This window comes from Hyperoodon ampullatus (assembly GCF_949752795.1).
Source record: "Hyperoodon ampullatus genome assembly, chromosome: 16".
Taxonomy (NCBI): domain Eukaryota; kingdom Metazoa; phylum Chordata; class Mammalia; order Artiodactyla; family Ziphiidae; genus Hyperoodon; species Hyperoodon ampullatus.
In genome coordinates this window covers 1,133,720-1,148,651 of record NC_136929.1, presented here as the reverse complement: position 1 = coordinate 1,148,651, position 14,932 = coordinate 1,133,720, and the positions used below count along the sequence as shown (strand labels likewise).

Here is a 14,932-nt window from a genome sequence, read left to right as displayed (position 1 = left end):
GGGTCCCAGTGCCCGAGAAGTGATGCTGACGGGATGTGAGGCCTTTTCAGGGCCAGCGGCTGTTTAGGACAGGTGTGTGTATCCACCAGCTCAGGGACAGAGGCGGCGGCCAGGCTTGAGGAGGGGCTGAGGGGAGCGTGGTGTCCCTCTCCGCGGCCCCTCATGACGCAGAGGAACGCGCAGAGTCGGCCCGGCTGGTCACCCGGGGCTGCGGCACAAGCCCGGCCAGCGAGGTCCACGGTGGCCTCCCCAGGCCCGACAGCTCATGGGGCTGGAAGCGGGTGTGGGGTCTCTGGGCCCCAGGGCGCAGTGGGTGTGGCGAGCTGAGATAGCCTGCAGCCTCCATCCTACCCAGGACAGGCCCGCTGGGCGGGGATTCAGGGACCACTCTACGTCCCCGTGGAGGCGCAAGTCCTGCCTCTCCGCACCTGGCTCCTTCCTCTTGCCACGAACATGAAGCTGGTGGCTGTGCGCCCAGGGCTCCGGGGGCCTTGGAATTCCCAGAGGAGGCTGTGCCACGGTGGCCTGGCCTGAGGGCGGTGCCACGTCTGTCTCCGAGGAGTGGTGGCCCACGGGCTGTGCCATGGGAGGCCTTCTCCTGCCCAGGAGAGCCAACCCCTTAGCCGTCCCACCAGTCCCGAGCAGGCGCCCTGGCCTCATGGGGACCTGCAAGCTGAGTCCTGAGTCTGGGAGGGGCCTGGCTCGAGAGTCTTCCCATTTCTAAGACACGGAAAGGAATTATCCAAGCGTCAGGAGATGAGCTGGTTGCCAGTAACCCCCGGTAGCGTCACTTCTCCGGGCGGGTACGTCAGCTTCCCCGACACCCAGGTGCCGTCCTCGGCAGCCCTCGTCTTCCCTGGGAGCGTCACCTGCATCCCACCTCCAGGCCACCCTCCCTGGTCCCCAGCACGGGAAGGACCACATCACCTGGGCGTGGCCCGTGTCCTGGGTGCTGTGCTGTGCCCCTCATCTTCTTAGTTTGCCGAACCCAGAACGTGAGACCCACAGCTGGAGGGAGGGCTGGACCCATGGCTGGCTGGCCACCTGTGGTCTCAAACACCAGCTTGGAAATGCACAGACGTCGAGGAACGGGCGTGCTCCACGGGCCGGCTGTCTCCAGTCCTCCCAGCGTCCCCCCCAAGACCCCACAGTCACGCCCGCACACGGGGACTCCAGGCAGCTCTGGGACGTGGCTAGGGGGCAGAGGCGATCCCCGCAGGGCCCTTCCTCCTGGCTGAGCCCCGGCGTTTGGCTGGTTTGTCACCAGCCTCCCGCAAGCTTGGCCGCAGGGAGGACCCGGAGAGGACAGCACCTCATCTGGGCGCCTGCTGCTCTGGGTCCTGACCCGAGGCACTGGCAGCCGTCCTGCTCCTGTTCCTTCGGGAGACGGGGCTGCAGGGGGCGGGCACGGTCTCCCCTCCTTACCGCTGGTGCTGGTGAACACGTGGCTCTGTTCCGGTGTCGTACTCCAGCCTCATCCACCTTCGGGCCTCTGGCTCGTCAGAAACAGCAGATGCGCCCAATTCTCCCTCCCAAGGGCGGCCTGGGCTCCCTCCACAAGGGCCTGATCAGCTTTTATCACCAGCACACGCAGGAGCGTAATTACACACACGTCAATCATCAGATTTCGAGGAGCTGACAAATCAATGATGCTATGTGTCTCGTCAGGAGGGAAACGACAGATTGATGTTTCTGACTTTGTTCCCATCAGAGGAGGAAAGGGATATTGCAAGTGTCCTGTCCAGTCCTTAGCAGCGGAAAACACTCCCACATAAGAGAGGGAGTGAGCAGCTCTTGGGGGCTGTTTGGAGCAGTTGGTCAAAAGAACAATCACCTTAGAAGAAAACCCACCTTCCTTATTCCCAGAGTCGCCTGGTCAGGAAGTGCAGGCACAAGGACACGCCAAGGATTAACTCACATCCTGTAACTAAGGACCTCGCATCCTGTAACTAAGGACCTCACATCCTGTAACTAAGGACCTTGCATCCTGTAACTAAGAGGCTTTTCGTCTGTCCCCAATGGGATTGCCTGTGTGGACAGAGCCTAGTTTCCTCCGTGATTCCTGGTGGTTTGCTCTGTGGTCCATGGTGGTTTACTCCGTGGTTCCTGGTGGTTTTCTCTGTGGTCTGTGGTGGTTTTCTCTGTGGTCTGTGGTGGTTTACTCTGTGGTTCCTGGTGGTTTTTTCTGTGGTCTGTGGTGGTTTGCTCTGTGGTCTGTGGTGGTTTTCTCCATGGTTCCTGGTGGTTTGCTATGTGGTTCCTGATGGCTTGCTCTGTGGTCTGTGGTGGTTTCCTCCGTGGTTCCTGGTGGTTTCCTCCGTGGTTCCTGGTGGTTTCCTCCGTGGTTCCTGGTGGTTTTCTCTGTGGTCTGTGGTGGTTTCCTCCGTGGTTCCTGATGGTTTACTCTGTGGTTCCTGGTGGTTTCCTCCGTGGTTCCTGGTGGTTTGCCCCATGGTTCCTGGTGGTTTACTCTGTGGTTCCTGGTGGTTTACTCTGTGGTTCCTGGTGGTTTATTCTGCAATCCTTGCTGGTTTGCTGTGTATTTCCAGCTGTCTCCTCTGTGGTTCCCACTGGTTTATTCCGTGGTTCCTGGTGGTTTACCCTGTGGTTCCTGGTGGTTTACTCTGTGGTTCCTGGTGGTTTATTCTGCAATCCTTGCTGGCTTGCCGTGTATTTCCAGCTGTCTCCTCTGTGGTTCCCACTGGTTTATTCCGTGGTCAGTGTGGTTTACTCCCTGGTTCTCTCAGCTGCTCATTTCTGGTAAAGAACTGACCACACACATGCCTGGTGGGAGCTGGGGACCCGCAGATCTGAGGGATGTTCTCTAGAGGTTTCCTTTGTCCCCTGAGGTCAGAAAGAAGTGTGAGTTTGAGAGAAAGAAAGCAATGGAGGTGCGCAGGGGCCCAGGGCCCTTGGATCCCTAGAGCCCTGACTTGTGAGGAAATTCTCTCTCAAAGCCCGAGGTCCAGGGTTCCTCCAGGGAGAGGGGGCAGGCAGGCTGGCATCCCTGGTCCCTGGGCACCTGCTGAGCAGAAAGCAAGGAACCACCTGGCCCCACCGAAGACGAGAGCCTGCACACACTCACCTGTGTCCCATCACAGAGGGGTTGCTTGCTTTATTTAATGTTGGTTTTAAGCAGGCATTTTTAACCTCTAGAAGTTCAAAAAAAGAAAGAAAGAAATTTAAGAGGTTGTTGGCAGGTGGAGGAAAACTGGAAATTTTATTAATTTAAAGTCTGTGGCATGCCCCAACATTCTCTTTGCAGAATCACTTTTTGTGTCTATGTGTATTAGTGTGGGTTCTCCAGAGAAACAGAACCAATAGCATGTGTGCACATAGTAGACACAGGTAGAGATATATTTATAGAAAGAGATGATACAAATATAGATATATAGAGGGAGAAAGTCCAAAATCTGCAGGGCAGTCCACAGGCTAGAGGTCCCAGGAAGAACAGATTTTGCAGTTTGAGTCTAGTCAGTTTGGAGGCAGAATTCCCTCTCCCTTGGGAACCTCAGTCTTTTCCTCTTCAACTGATTGGATGAGGCCCACCCACACCAGAGAGTGTGATCTGCTGGTCTACATGTTCATCATGGATACCAAACACCTTCAAAGTGACATCCAGCAGTTTGAGCAAACATCTGGGCACTGTAGTCTAGCCAAGTTGATGCATAAAATTCACCATCACACTATGTGGAAAATGTTGATGTTCTTGGTTTTTTCTGTAAAATATGAAGTGTTGAGTAAACCCAGGACCCCAGATGAGCTGGGCAGCCTTTTCCTTAGACGGCGTTTGCACGTCCGTGCATCCCGGTGTCAGGTGGTCACCAGCCACCCTCCTGAATGTCAAGACCGGTGCCCACAGGCGAGAAGGGGGCCCAGTGGGGCTGAATCGGGGCCTCCCTGCGGCCCCCTGGGAACGCACACTGATCAGGGAGCAGTTCCCACCAGGAGGGCCTGGGTCTGGGGGTTCGGGCCAGGGTGGGCTCTGAGGAGCGCCAGCAGTGCTGGGCTCCCAACGGCTGAGGAGGCTTTTTCTGTTTGGTTGCAGCCCCCTGGTGGCTTCCCGGCCTCACCTGGCTCCGACCTCTCTCTGTCCGAGGATGTGCAGCCTCCGTCCCAGCCCGGCTCCAGCTGCCGGCCCCCCCTGAATGCCCCTCCCATCTTCACCCTCACCCACTTCCTCCCCGGGGAGAAGCCTCCCCCCTACGCGCCATGATGCAGAGGGTGGAGATTGAAAACTAGTTTTTGGCTTGTTAGAAAACAGAGCAGCTTTTACGAACCCTGCTTCTGCGGCCAACCTCCTGGAGACGTCCGAGCCCTCCTCCCCTCCCTGGGCACATCTGGGCAAGGAGAGGCCAGACCGTGGCAGGGAGCCCTGGTGGTCAAGGCCACCTCACTCTGTGTGAAGCCACACACCAAGCTGTGCTAAAATGCCCGCTGGAGCCGCCTTGCTCTGGTGGCATCACTTACAAAACAGTTTCATTTTCCTCCTAATTCGTTATCACTATGATGGTCAAGGGGACTGTGGCAGGTGCCCCCGTGGGAGGGAACGTGCTGTGTTTGTATTTATATGTGTGTGTCCCTGGCGAGGGCAGGGTCGCCGCCCTCAGTGCTGCCCTCCTGGTACCCATTCACTCGAGTGAAAACTTGTCCCAGCTCAAATATACGTGTGTTTCCAAGGCCTGCGAGTGGTCTGAAGTCTGCGTGCGCTCTGTTCCAGTCGCGTCCCGCAGCTGCATGTGCCCTGTGTACGGTGTCTGGGCCCCCGACTGTCAGCCTTCGTGGAAAATCCAGGGGAGCCTGGTCTGTTCTGCGAGACACCCCGTGTGGGACCCCACCCGCAGAGCAGGTGCCCCTAAGATGCAGCCTCTCTGCTGAGAGACCCCTGGAGGGGGGGGCCTCTGCGGCCCAGCAGCCATGGCCTTGGTGAAGCCGTGCCCAGGACAGACCAATGGCTACCAACTGGGGCCCCATGTGCACCTGCCCACTGCCAGACACACCTGAGGAAGCAGGTGAGCGTGGCCTTGGAGCCAGTCAAACCCTGGTCGAGAGACAGACCGGAGTCTGTCTCAGAGTTACAGAGTTACAGTCGTGGATCATTGGGGAGAAGAGATGGCGGAGCAGGGACGGGAGGGAGGAGAGATGAGGGGAAGGGAGACGGGAGGGAGGCACGCGGTGGAGGCTAAACGAGCCGCGGTCTCCTCTCCCCCTGCTGGCTGGGAACGCAGTTGTGTCCGGCAGACAGAATACTCCCAGCCCTCACTTCCAGAAACACTTCTCACTACATTTTCTGAGCATGTGGACCGTTTCCTTAGAGAGGAGGACACGCGTGGATGCGTCTGGCCCCTTGGCCTAGGGAAGGCTATTTGTCGCAGACGAGGCAGGAAGGACCTGGTCACTGGTCGGAGCATGCAGGTTGTTGTGGTCCCTGCAGCGCCCCACGCCCCCCACCGGTACCGCAACGAGGGGAGTCACAGAATTCTTGGTTTCCCGGCACATGAAAGTGATGTTTACACCACCCTGCAGTCTGTTGCCAGTAGCATTATGGCTAAAGAAACAATGCACAGCCTTAATTAAAAACACTTCATTCCTAAAACTTACCAAAACAGTGGGGGCTTCCCTGGTGGCGCAGTGGTTGGGAGTCTGCCTGCCGATGCAGGGGACACGGGTTCGTGCCCCAGTCCGGGAAGATCCCACATGCCGCGGAGCGGCTGGGCCCGTGAGCCATGGCCGCCGAGCCTGCGCGTCCGGAGCCTGTGCTCCGCAGCGGGAGAGGCCACAGCAGTGAGAGGCCCGTGTACCTGCCCCCCAAAAAAACAAACAAACCCAAAACAGTGACAAGAGTAACATCAAAGATCACTGGTCACGAATCACCCTACAAATATAATAATAATGAAAAAGTCTGAAATATCATGAGAATTATGAAAATGTGACACAGAGACACGAAGTGAGCAAACACTACTGGGAAAATGTGCTAACAGACTTGTTTTGCACAGGGCTGCCCCAAATCTTAATTTGTAAAAAAAAAAAAAAAAAAAAAAAAGCAGTATTTGTAAAGCGAGATGTGACTGTGTTTTGTTAAACGTGGGCTCGCAAGCCCAGTGTTTCCAGGCTGGCCTGATCCGCTGGACCCAGCGTGGCCCTGGCCTCTGTGGCCTCCATGGCCTCCGTGGCCAGGGCGTGGCCCCACCTCCTGTTGTCCTGGAACTTCAGCTCTAAAAGCCACGAGCACAGCAAAGTCACTCCTCCTCAATTTGGAATTTTAGGCCAAACTCTTAAGTGGCCAATCCTCCCTAATTGTTTGACTTGCTTTGGGCATATCGTAAAAAATAACAAAACTAGCAGAATTTAGGAGGAGTAATTCCATTGGCTGAGATGGAGCCCGTGGCCACACTGAGAAGCAGCGTGAAGTTAGTTTTTGAAGCATCCTTTGTCTCCCTTTTAGCCCGATTTTGACCCCAGACTCACTAGTCTGGGTCCCAGTTCCTCACGGCTTTGCTCGGTAGCCTCTGCGGCTAAGCTCTCCCTTTCAGGGCTTCGCCGTCACAGTGGCAGGCATTTGGGGCCTGGTGGGGGGGGGTGCCTAGTGCGACCACAGGACCAACATCCCTGTGCCCAAAGCGGGCTCTTGCAGGACGAGTCCAACTCAGCTCTGCGACTTGGGGAGACCATCTTTCACCAAAGAAACCTAGTTTGAACATCATGTAAAACAATGGAGTATGAAAGGAGAATTCACGTGACTGACTGTGTTCCCTGCCTGGACTGTGCAGAGAACAGGGAAGATGGTTCTTCATTCTGAGGCTCGTAAGAACCAGATGGGTCTTGTTTTACGTAAGGAGGATGATCTCTTTCCCACGGAGGACCCTCTACAGCCCACTCGAGACCTCAGCTTTGCTAGAGGCCCATCAGGCATCCCTGCGGCCTGGGGGCCAGGCAGGGGCAGGAAGGGGCCGCCTGGACACCAGCTGGAGCCGGGTAACAGGACAAGCTCCTGTACTCCCCCTAAACACAGCCAGTCCTCATCACAAAGGCAAAGAGGCAAACTCATTACTTTACAAAAGTTACACGTATAAATTTAGGGACTTTCCATAAAATCTAAGAACTTAAGAGTCACTGAGATGCTTATTTGTGTTGAGAGTTATGTTAGGATATTAGTGTACAAACCACAAACCATCAGGTGACCAGAGTGGGGTGAGACCAGGTCCCGGCTTCCCCCCTTCCAACCTGCCTGCCGGTGCGGCAAAGCCCAGGCCTGGCTTCAGGCTCATCCAGGTGAAATCCACCAAGAGCTCCCTGTGTGGGGACTTGACGCCAAACCTGCCTTCCCAGCCTCGTCACATCATCATCTGTTCATTTTGCTGCGTCAGATAAGGTCCTGCCAGTCCCGTTTCTCCCTCGCGGCGTCTGTTGGGAGATGCGAGCTCACTGGCACAGATTTTGTCAACATTTATTGGGGACACCTGCGTGGACCCTACAGGCACTTAGGGTTCTGCATGTGAGGTGCCCAGCCCGGCCTGGTCGGGGCCAGCACCTGCCCATCCAGCCGCCTTTCCCTGCATGCCCACCCTGAATGCGTCAAAAGACGATACAAACCAAGCCGCGCGGTACTGGATGGACAAGCGTCCCTTCCAGCCAGGGAAACCTCAGCCTAGTCTGATGGGATCTATGAGAGATTTTTCCTTCTCTGGGTGACTTTCCAGTGGATCCTTGGTTTTATGTTCTTGGTGTTTTTGGTTCAGCGGGCAAAGACACGTGACATTGAAATGCCCGCAGCCGTGTTGCTTGGGAACAACCTCTGGCAGCAGGGCCGTGGCTCTGACCGTGGGCCTTGCCCTCTGCCCACAGCCAGGTCAGCCCCGCATCGCAGCCTGGAAACACCTTCACCTGTTTTATTCTTTCCACCTTTGTTGCTCCTAGAAATGTCGGTCAAGGTGGAGATACTGTCTGATCACAGCACCCCCTGCGGCCCCTGGGCTAGAGCCTCTGGGGGGAGGACGTGCCCTCCCCCGTGTCTGTGCTGGCCCTGCTGCTGCTCCGTGGGGCTTCGGCGTCCTGCCCTTCAGGGGGCATTTAACCCAGTGCAAACCGTACCAAGCAAAAGCAGGAGAGGAGAAAGGAACTGGGGCTGGGACTTGAACGGGACGTAGGGGCTGAGCCCCAGAGCTGCTCATGTGGGCACTCGGCTCGGAGCTACCAGAGGGAGGGGGCTCCATGCTTGACCAGAAGCCCTGCATCCACAAGGCTGGACCATGCTCAAGAGCAAGGAGGAAATTCTCTTTCCTCCACGTCTCTGGGCGCCCCCCCCTACGGCTTCTGCACTCAGATGCGAGCCCTGGGACTGGGGTGTCCTGGAGACAGAAACCCCTCGTCCATCAAAGGCTCGAGGTGCCCGGCCTCCGCCTTCCTCACGTGACGGCGGGGCTCGAGGCTACTGTCCGCTCGGTCCAAGGAGGGGAAACCAGACGGGGCCAGCTGGCACAAAGGGCCGACTGCACGCCCAGCCGCACCCTGAGGGTCAGGATGTCCACCGGCCCACTGACCCGCCCGGGATCCCACAGCAAGTCCCTCTTCTGCCCAGAGTTTAAGACCCATAGCGTCCAACCGAGCCAGGGGTCTGTGGTCCGAGACGTCGATCCCCTCGGTGGCTCCCGGACCCACGAGCGCCCGGGCCAGGAGGGACCTTGGCTCTGGGCTGCAGGGAGTGAAGCCGCAGCCCCTGGTCCCAGCAGGCCCATGACTGCCTTCGGAGCAAGTGGCAGGGAAGCCGGTCGCAGGCCTGGACGCGGGATGACCTGCAACCTCTGAGCACAACCCAGGGTGGGGTCTGCAGGGCCGCAGGGTTTCCCCGGACGTCCACACCCGCGTGGCCTGACCCACACTGTCTGCCCTGCCAGGTCGTTTCATCTCGCCGAGAGCCGGGAGCTGATAAAAAATATCAAACTCCAAGGCCAACAACTTTGCTCCTGCCCACAAAAATGGGGAGTGTCTTGTTATCCCTCACCCCAGCCACAAAGAATGTGAACAATTCAGTTCCCAGCCTGCTGGTGGCTTCCAGGCACCCCCATCCCCAGTCCCCGGGACCCCCCAACTCCGGCTGGCCTCAGTGTGCTCTGGGCGCCGTTCCCTGGGGACCCCTCTCTGCCATGCCCTCCCCAGAGCAGAACCCGGCCAGGCTCCGCCCGCGTCCTGACGTGTGTGAGGGAGGCCTGGCCCTGCAGCTCTGACGGGCACCACCACGGGGTGGGGATTGGTGGGGCCTCTCCCCCGGCCCCTCCCTCTGCTGAGCGGCCCTGCCTCATCCTCAATCACAGACTGAGCCTGGTGCTCCGGGGACCGGGCTGGAGGCTGGTTGGGTGGAAGGGGTCAGGGAGGCTGCTGATGGGAACAGGGTTCCCTGCTGCCGTGGTGGAATGTTCTGGAACTGACAGTGGTGATGTTGCACAGCCCTGTGAAGGTGCTGAAACCCGCTGAATTGCACGCTGTTAGGGGGTGAACATTATGGTATGTTACTGGATCTCACTGGAAAAACACTCAGGGCAGGGCCGGAGGATAGTACGTGCTTGGTTAACAAGAACGACCCTCAGCAGCAGTCTGGTCTGGTCCGAGCAGCCTGTGCTCACCCGCACTGCCCTGCCCTCCCCACTCCCGCCTTCTCAGTCCTTCTGCAGCCCGACTCCGCCACCTCTGGGTGTAGGGAGAGAACACAAAGCTGGCGGAGCAAAGGTGCCCATTGGATTAAGGGGACGTGCCCAGCCGAGCATCGTCCAGCCCAGAGGAAAGGAGCCAGGGCAGGCCTCGCTCCGTTAGCGGCTCTTGGGTGGCACCATTACAAGCCTATTTCCCTTTCCCATTTGCTAAAACTTTTTAATTATGAAATTTAATACACGTGCAGAAAGCCTGCTGGAGACCAAGGTGTAACGTGGTGGCTATTTGCAAAGCAAGGCAGTCACCCGGCCCCGGGGCTGGCCCTCCCTCCGCCCGGCGCCCACTCTCCCGCTGTACTGTCCTCTGTAGGCACAGGTGCCCAGCCTCCGCTGAGCTTCCTGCTTGTGAGATGCACGCGTGGGGTTCTGCCTCTGATCCCAGGACCCGTGACTGCCCCTTTGGCTGTGGGCAGGCCTCGGCTGATCTCGGGGCCCCTGTGTGTATGCGGGGCCCCTGGCTTGGATTTGGAGCACATGGCGGACTTTGGAGGACGACGCCCGGCCAGCGTCGGTGGGGTTGGCCCAGCTCAGTCTCAGCTGCGGACCTGGCGTCCGGTTGCTCCAACCCACCAAGATCTGGTCCTGCGCCATCCGAGAACCTTTCACAGCTGTGGGTGCAGTGGGTCCTCCTTGTAGTTTCTTCTCGTGGTGTCTGTGACCCGCATTTCCTCCTTGTTAGTGAAGCGGGGCCCCCTGGACAGACAAGTCGTCCGCTGGTGTTTCCTGTTCTGTCCAGCGCCCTCCTGGTCTTCTGCCCGTTCTTCGTTGGGTCATTACTTCCTCTCACTGATTTGCAGGAAGAACTCGTTCCCCCTCTGGGTTAACCCACGTTAGCGGGTTCATGTGGTCCCCAGTAACTTCTGTTCTGAGCTGGTCTCGTCACCCTCTTTGTGGTACCTTGGTGAACAGATGTTCTTGATGTATCTACTGATGGATATGCTTGTTTATTCTTAATAGACTTTATTTTTTATAGCAGGTTAAGTCCACAGCAGAATGGAGAGGAAGGGAGAGAGAGTTCCCGCAGGCCCCCTGACCCCGCAGGTGCAGCCTCCCCCATCATCACCATCCCCCACCCGAGGGGCCGTTCGTTACCATCCATGAACCTACACTGACAGGTCCCCGTCACCCAGAGTCCGTCGTTTATATTCGGGGTCACTCAGTGTTGTTGTACATTGTGTGGATTTGGACAAAGATTTAATGTCCCGTGTCCACCATGACTGTCTCACGTGGAGCACCTTCGCTGCCCTAAAAACCCCCCATGCTCCACGCTCTCATGCCTCCTCCCCTAACCCTTGTTAACCGCTGGTCTTTTTATTGTACTATCTCCATAGTTTTGTCTTTTCCAGAGTGTCAGATAGCTGGAATCATACACTACGTAGCCTTTTCAGATTGGCTTCTTTCACTTAGCAATATGCATTTTAAGTTTCTTCTATGTCTTTTCATGACTTGATAGCTCATTCTTTTTATCACTGACTAATGGTCCGTTGTCTGAGCATAACACAGTTTGTTTATCCATTCACCTGCTAAAGGGCATCTTAGTTGCTTCCAAGTTTTGGTAATTATGAATAAAGTTGCTATAAACATTTGTGTGTACATTTTTATGCGGACATTAGTTTTCAGTGCCTTTGGGGAAGTACCCAGGAGCACAATTGCTGAATCACGTGGCGAGAGTATGTTTAGTTTTGTAAGAAACTATCTTCCATGGTGGCTGCACCATCCTGCGTTCCTACCAGCAATGCTGAGGGTTCCTGCTTTTCCACATCCTCACCAGCACTTGGTGTTGTCTGTGTTCTGGATTCTGGCTGTTCTAATAGGTGTGCTGTGGCATCTTACTATTGTTTTAATTTGCGTTCGCCCTGACATATGAGCATGTGACATATGAGCACGTTTTCATGTGCTTATTTGCTACCTGTGTATCTTTGGTGAGGTGTCTGTTAAGGTCTTTGATCCATTTTTTAATTGGGTTGTTTATTTTCTTATAGTTGAGTTTTAAGAGTTCTTTGTATATTTGGGGTAACAGTGCTTCATCAGATATGTCTTCTGCAAATTTCTTCTTCATCTGTGGCTTGGTTTTTCATCCCCTTGATGGTGTCTTTGCGGAGCAGAAAGTTTTCATTTTAATGAAGCCCAACTTATCCATTATTTCTTTCATGGATTTTGCCTTTGGTGTTGTATCTAAAAGGTTATCCCAAATCCAAGGCCATCTAGATTTTCTCCTGTGCTATCTTCTAGGAGTTTTATAGTTTTGTGTTTTACTTTAGATCTGTGACCCATTTTAAGTTGACTTTGTGAAGGGTGTGAGGTCTGTGTCTAGATTCGTTTATTTGCACGTGGAGTCCAGGTGTTCCAGCCTCATTTGTGAAGAAACTGTCTTTGCTCCACTGTGTTACCTTTGATCCTTTGTCGAAGATCAGGTGACTCTATTTTTGTGGGTCTGTTTCTGGGCTCCCTGTTCTGTTCATTTATCTCTTTGTTTATTCTTCTGGCAACACCAGGCTGTACTGACCGATGTAGCTTCATAGCAGGACTTGAAGTCGGGTAGCTTCCTCCAGCCTTGTTTTCTTGAAGGTCTTAATTTTATGCAGCCCAAGTTTTAAATATTTTTCTTTATCATGAGAGCGTTTTGTTTTATTTTCTATTTTAAAGCAGTATTTCTTTACCCTAGTTCTTGAAAATACTCTTCTATCACAGGGGTCAGCAAAGTTTCTCTGTGGAGGAACAGATAGTACATGTTCAGGTTTTGAGGGTCCGTAGCTGTTAAGCCACTGCTCAGCCCTGCCGTTGTAGCAGGAGAGAAGCTGTAGAGAATCATAAGTTAACGGGTGTGACCGTGTGTCAATAAAGCTTTATTAACAAGAACAGGGGTGCATCACATTGGGCCCGCAGCCTACAGTTTTACATTATCTTCTAAATGCTTTATAGATTACCTTTAGAGTTAAATACATACTGTACATAGAGTTAATTTTTTGTGTCATGTGAGCTGGGGTCAAATTTCCTATTTCTTTAATGCAGAGGTTTCAATAGGGATGATTTGCTCCAGGGGACGTGTGGCAGTGTCTGGAGATGTTTTGATGTCTCAAGTGTGTGTGTCTATGTGTGTGCATTTGGGGGACTACTGGCAGCAAGGACGGAGGTGCCACCAAATGCCCTAAAGGCACAGAACAGCCCTTCACACAAAGAACCGTTATCAATCAATCGATAGTATCTGAAAAACAAACAAAAGAATTAAATACAAACAAATATTACAGCTCTTCTATTTAAAACAAAAAAAGCAACACTCTGAGATCAACGCAGACCACAAGTGTCAGCAGCATAATCCACCTGAGTTCCTCCTTCCTGGCGCAGAGTCAGACCCATCCCAGCTCCATCTCCATGGCGCACAGTCAGACCCATCCCAGCTCCATCTCCATGGTGCACAGTCAGACCCATCCCAGCTCCATCTCCATGGCACAGTCAGAAGACATGCAACTCTCCGTCTGCCCCAGCCTCGTGTGCAGTCTGGCCCGGACTGGGTAGCAGCAAGGACGCCAATCTGGCCAGTACAGCTGGGGAATGTCTTGCAGATTTTTTGGCTCTGCTCTGGCCATAAACTTTTTCTTGGCAGTAGTTAGAATAACCCCTGGCGCCCAGTGGAAGTCTATGGAAACCACAGTAGGAAACAGATGTGGCCCTCGCTCTCCCCAGAGAGAAGATGAACCCAAGGTGGTCAGAAAGCCCCTGAGAGCTGGCCTCGACTCCGTGTGTCTGTGAGGCCAGAGTTTCCAGTCCCAGAGCTCAGCATGTATCTTGTCTGTTCTCTGGCTATCCTGGCCTTTGTGAGGGGGTGGGGGCTGGCCTGGGGAGCATTCCGTAAGAACATTCCAGAGCTGCCTCCGGAGTGGATGAAAACCAGAGAGGATGGCGGGAATGCTGTGGTGACTGGGCTGAGAGCAGGCCCCAGAGTGGCTTTGGGCTCCTGAGGTCACATGGAGCCAGAGGGTGGGCAGCAGGGGGTCTCCTGGTGTTGCGGGAAGGACTGTGTGTCCCCCATTTCTCAGAGCTGTGCTCAGCGGCTCTGGGAGACCATGGGCGGCCGGTGAGACCCTTGCTCCCTGAGCTGATGGCACCCGTGCCTGGTCCTCCTGGTCAACATCAAAGTCCCCAGGAACTGGGCTCTCAAGCCCCCAACGGACAGTCTGAGGCACGTCCTACAGCTCCAGGCCCCAGCCTGACCAGTTCAGCCCACCAGGCCAGTCCCCAACCCGGAGCTGGCACAGGGGCCTGGGTTGGGGTCCACTTAGGCTGTGAGCCAGACCACACGTCCACCCCGGTCATGGATGGAGGGGAGGGCTCCACGGTGCTGTGGGAAGAGGCTGGCTGGAGGTGGACTTTTCACGAGGACCCAGGCTTGCCGAGTCCCCTGACTGACCTCCCTGCCAGCCCTTCTGTGCAAATCAGTTGAAGAACTCTCGGGCTAGTTTCCTGAAGTCCTGAGTCAGCAGAACTCTCACCCACAGCCCACTGAGGTTCAGGGTCACCTGAAGGAGCGCAGCGTGCCCACGGCTGGCCTGGCAGAGGAGGGGCCCAGACGCATACACGCGTGCTCTTGCACTCACACAGCCTCACACACACACACACACACACACACACACACACACACACACACACACACACACACACGGTTTGAGGCAGGCCGGGCAGCAGACAAGTGGGTTCAGGCTGGCAGGAGGACATGGGTGGCCATGGGAGGGGCCGACCCCGGCTGCACGTGCCAGCCCTGCTGGGCCCTGGGGCCTGAGCACCTCTGCCTCTGGGGTCCTGGGCAAGTCACCTTGTACCTTCAGGCCTCAGTCTGGTCATCTTAGGTGAGCTTGGCCTGCGGGTCCCGCCTGACGGGCATCTGTGATTGCCAACCCCTCCCCTGTGTCGTGGAGACCCCGCCCCTCCCAGGGCGCACCGGCCGCCTCTGCCCACGGCCCCCGGGGTCACTCCACTTGCCAGTCCTGCCAGGCAGAGGCCCTGCTGCCATCCTGGAGGCCAAACCTCCTCCTCCAGGATCGAGAGGGAGCTTCTCTTCCTGAGGTGCCATGGCCACTCTGCTTCCTGTGGGCTCCGCACGTGGCTGGGCTGGGGTCTTCGGGCCCTGCCCTTCCTCTCGCCCCCGCTCGTCTCTGGGCCAGGTTGTGACTGTAAACTCACGTTCAGCAGCGGGGTGGGTGGGGAGGTGGGTGGGTGCAGAGACCCCAAAG

General features: G+C 55.8%; 1 protein-coding gene across 2 annotated transcripts in view; it reads left to right on the top strand.

Moving 5' to 3' along the window:
• TMEM255B (transmembrane protein 255B) overlaps nucleotides 1–4,216 on the top strand; it is a gene marked incomplete at both ends in the record, with an annotated part of 33,043 nt that extends 28,827 nt beyond the window's left edge. For both annotated transcript variants that reach the window (XM_079722081.1, XM_079722080.1), the window contains one exon: nucleotides 4,049–4,216. In XM_079722081.1, the coding sequence (XP_079578207.1) occupies nucleotides 4,049–4,216 (168 nt within the window). The remainder of the gene's footprint in view (nucleotides 1–4,048) is intronic.
• Between the last annotated feature and the right edge of the window lie 10,716 nt (nucleotides 4,217–14,932).